The following is a 4,423-nucleotide window of genomic DNA, read 5'->3' as shown; positions in this document are numbered from 1 at the left end:
GTAGTGGAGGTCCACTACTTTCGATCTCACGCGTCGAGGTCCGATTCCAATAGATTTTTCGGTTATTATTAACTATTTATATTATGGCATTAAAAATCGAAAAATGAACCGATCTTATTTATTCAAAAAGAAATGAGTTCTGAGCAATCCCGTGCTTTGAACTGTGTCAAAAGTTATTCGCATTTATTTAGTTTAATTATTCACTGATTCAATCAGGAAGTACCTTTTTCGATTTTCAATACCAATCAATCCCATTAAGTTAAGATTATTTAAATCTAACTATTTGTATTATGAATAACTTTATATTAATTAAACTTATTTAATTCTAAACGAATTAATGGGTCTGAGTATATTGTATTGAAAGAAATATCAAATGCTCGGAGTCTGATTATTTCCAATGATGAGGATTGCAAAAATATAAACTTTACTTATAATGCTTAACAATACCTTAACCTTATTAATTTCAAAACTTAAGCCGGAATGAATTTCAATGGATTTTCAGATATATTAACATGACTAACGGAAAAAGAAATGTCAATCTTTTTATTAACTTGAATCATTCATCTCCGATGCATATTTAAAAATCAGCGGGCCCTCTTATTTAAAAATATTATCAAAGCTGTAAGAATCTATAATGTTAGGAGTTTGAGATCTTTGAGAGTGACGTTGAGAGAGTAAGTGGGTGAGAAGAAGAGAGGCAGAGGGGGCCCCGTGGAAAAGCGGTGAGAAACGATAGGAATAGAGTAGAGCGTAAAATGAGACAGTAAGAGTGAGAGAGATGGCGATAGCTGAGAAGAGCAGAAACTGGTTTCGGGCCAAACGGCCGAGCCATCGGCTGCCTGGAAAAGCGAACTTGAGCTGCAACAGAGTCGACAGTTGAGAGAGTCATCGGGCGAGAGGGGAGAGATGATGGAGGGGAAAAGGGGATGTTTGTAGGAAAAACCGAGGAAAGTAGCGGGAAGGGTGCAGAGCAAGAATGAGAGTGTTAGAGTGAGAGAGATGGAGATAGCTGAGAAGAGTAAACTGGTTTGTGTCTGACGAGCCGAGGCCGAAAATGGAAAAGCAAAATCTTGTCAAGCTATCTCGAGTAGGAAAATATTAATAGGTGTGAGTGAAAAAGAAAGAAGATGTTAAAAAGAGAGAGAGGATGTGAAGCCAGGAATTTGAAAAGTAATCAATGGTAAGCCAAGAAGTGAGAAAAGGTTGTTTATTTTAAAGGTTTCGAAGATTCCAAATTTTATGTCTTATCTTAGCCTATGGCCGATATCAATTTTGTGTATACACAGAATGTATGTACGTATGTATGTACATTTTACAGAAATATAAAATGTATGTACTTAAGAATATGTTGAGGAAAATAAATAGTTTGAAAATAGAAAATGTATGTGAATTCATTCATACAAGTTCGAAGATACAACCTAATCGGTCTGTGAGGCCTGCTATAATTATTAGAAATGTATATTATTATTTAAAGGTGATTCCAAGGCAGCTCCTATCCATCCATTACAGCAAGCTGAAACAAAAATTGGATGTAAAGTTGAAAATAATTGGTGATATTAGAGAGAAGGAAACTGATTTTTACCTCTGAAAGTAATGAAGCAGAAGTGCGCGTGTTCCGCCGGCATCAGGTTCCACATTTCCGCGATTTTGCAGATCTTCATTTAATAGTATATTCCATTCAATATTTAAAAGTAAATCATCAGGAGGCATCGGTTCTGCAGCCATTCGTGCTTTGTTGTGCAAAACAGCAGTTGCCACTATGACAGGAAGTACATGATTTACCGAAAAACGCATTTCTGTCCCCAAACACGGAAATCTCCGTTTCCAAACCCCGAACTTGCGTTCAATAGTGCTGCGAGTTCTTATTTGTGACTCGTCGAATAAAATCTCTGCTTTAGTGTTAGGATTTTGTATTGGAGTAATAAGGTATGGTTTTAATGCGTAACCTCCATCTCCCAAGATCAAACCATCTGTAAACTCTCCAGCTTTGAGACGAGCATGTAGTCTGAAATTCCTGAAGATTGTCGAATCGTGAGAAGCTACCGGCCATCGTGCCACAATATTCGTAAATTTCAATTGAGCATCACAAGCGGCCTGTACGTTTATAGAAAAGAATCCTTTTCTATTCCTAAATACTTCTGCATCATTGCCCCCTGCAATCAACACAAGAAAAAAGATTTTTGTTTAATTTACAGAAAACTGAATAACTTTAAAACATGAAGTAAATTATCGCTTATGAAAAGATTGAACTTTTAGTTCGAGCGATTGCTTTCAGCCTTGAAATATTTCAAAATTCTTGAAAAGCTTCAACATTTTTCCGAAATTGTAAAAAATGTAATTTCCAGTCTTAAATGTATCGAACTCCTCGAAAATTTTAAATCACTCTTAAATTTGCGTCAACATGTCGTCTAGCGCCTTATGGTCTGCCAACCTTAATTGCTGCTCTTGAATCTTCTTCACTCTTTTTCAAAAATTTATAAGTTTATTTGAAATGCTTTCAAAGCTTATTCGAATTTAATTTTTAAAGAACAAACTGTCATTTCTAATTTTCCTCACAAAGTTAGGTAATTTTCGTTCATGCTATTGAAGCCCTTCGAATTTTTGGAAACCTTATCGAAATTGATATTATATATTATATGAATTCACAAGAATAGAAAGTTAAATTTTCGACTACAAAGTTGCATTTTCTACCAAATTTTGCAATTTTCGGTACCAAAAATATATTTTGTCAACCAAAAAGTTTACTTTCAAACTAATAGTTGAAAGAAAGAGTTTATTTGTACATCTAAAAATATGATTGTTCAAAGAATAATATAATAGGTGTAAAAATATTTAAAATAATTTTTTTTTTTTGCCATAAAGCAAAATATAATTAAACTAAGAAAATACGAGCAGAAAAATTATCCTAGAACCTTCTTCATTCTTTCTCGGCATATTTTGAAATTTTAAAAATAATGCATTCATCTTTTAGGATAAAAAAACTGAATAATTAAGAAATTTTACGGTCCTCTTACGGTCGATATCGGCTTTATTTTCATTGACACTACCGACAATTATCTCACTGCTTTTCTCTGTAATTTTTTTTTTCATTTCAAAAGTATGAAAAGGTTTGCAAATTATTACTTACCAAAGGATTGTACTTTAACATGCGTACAATCTAAGGCAGAAGTAACTCTTGGAAAACGAGCTATTCCATAAAAATCCACTTGTGCAGCTGTTCTTTCTTGTTGTGTAGTCGGCATTTTTATAAATTGGCGAGATAAAATGGCGATATAGCTTTATTTCTAAAACGTTAGAAATAAAAAAACACATGTAACAATCAGGTGTTAAAAAAAGGAGCTAGAGTCGTTTGATAGTTGACATTCTAACCTATATTGTCAAACCATTTCATGAAAATTTCATTTACGTAAGACTTATAACATTTACCTTTGTGTAGCGTGCTGCAAATTGGGCTCAATTTCCAAAAGCAACATTTCAACACTGTTTTTCGATAAGCGAAATCGCTTGATAAAATCCACATGATCCAAAGTTTCGAAGTAATTAATTCGTTCATTAATTACTCGTGGCCTTCTCTCAATTGCAATATCATCTTCGTCGTCAGATGATGATAAAATTTCAGGATAAATTTCTTCCATATTTCAAATTCAACTGCTGCACTTCACTTTCACTTGAACTTTTAGGTTATACTGGCCCCCGTAAATCCCCCATTAAGTCGCTAACCCACCGAAAATTGCCGATTAAGTAAAACGGAGATTAGGTTTTCTTAATCCTGGTTTAAAATTTGGTGGAACGCACTGTACTTTTTCAGCATGAGATTTGGTTTCCGCAAGTTTCGCGCAAATGCCCTAACTTTTGTAGTAAACTATTTATTTGATGTTATCTAGCTAATCACACACTGAACATTTTATAAATGCCGCTTCGCTGTCTTAATTTTACGCTTAACTATGCAATTGATCTTACTGAAACGGGTAATATGTTCACTGAGGATCGTTCTCTTGTCCTTGATCAAGAAAAATCTTTCTTTAATCTTTTTTTTTGTGACTTTTGTTATTTCAAAAATATTTCAAAGAGATTTCAAAGATTCAACCAAACTTCAATGATTTTCTAATGATTTCGAAAATATTTAAAAGTCTTCGCATATATTTAAGAGACTTCACAAACACTTTAATAATTTCAAAATATTTGACAAAGATTCAAATAATTTTACAAATATTATCGAATATTTCAAAAATATTACAAATATTTTGAAAAGATTTTTACAGAATTTACAAAGATTTCCAACACTTTTTAAAGATCTCAAATATTTCGAAAAGTTTTCAGAGATAAATCCAAGATTTCACACACATTTAAAACATTTCGGAAATATTCAAAAGACTTCTAAAGATTTCAATAATTTCTCAAATATTACCGAATATTTAGATAT

General features: G+C 32.9%; 1 protein-coding gene across 1 annotated transcript; it reads right to left on the bottom strand.

Moving 5' to 3' along the window:
* Positions 1–1,578: 1,578 nt before the first annotated feature.
* On the bottom strand, positions 1,579–3,242 carry LOC117180534 (putative nuclease HARBI1). Its single transcript, XM_033373033.1, has 2 exons — positions 3,128–3,242; positions 1,579–2,153 (listed from the first exon to the last, which is right to left on the bottom strand). The coding sequence occupies exons 1-2, from the start codon at positions 3,240–3,242 to the stop codon at positions 1,579–1,581; spliced, it is 690 nt and encodes a 229-aa protein (XP_033228924.1).
* Between the last annotated feature and the right edge of the window lie 1,181 nt (positions 3,243–4,423).

This window comes from Belonocnema kinseyi, chromosome 1, assembly GCF_010883055.1.
Source record: "Belonocnema kinseyi isolate 2016_QV_RU_SX_M_011 chromosome 1, B_treatae_v1, whole genome shotgun sequence".
NCBI classification, from domain to species: Eukaryota; Metazoa; Arthropoda; class Insecta; order Hymenoptera; family Cynipidae; genus Belonocnema; species Belonocnema kinseyi.
The sequence above is the reverse complement of the archived record's forward strand: the minus strand, read 5'-3'. Positions and strand labels throughout refer to the sequence as shown.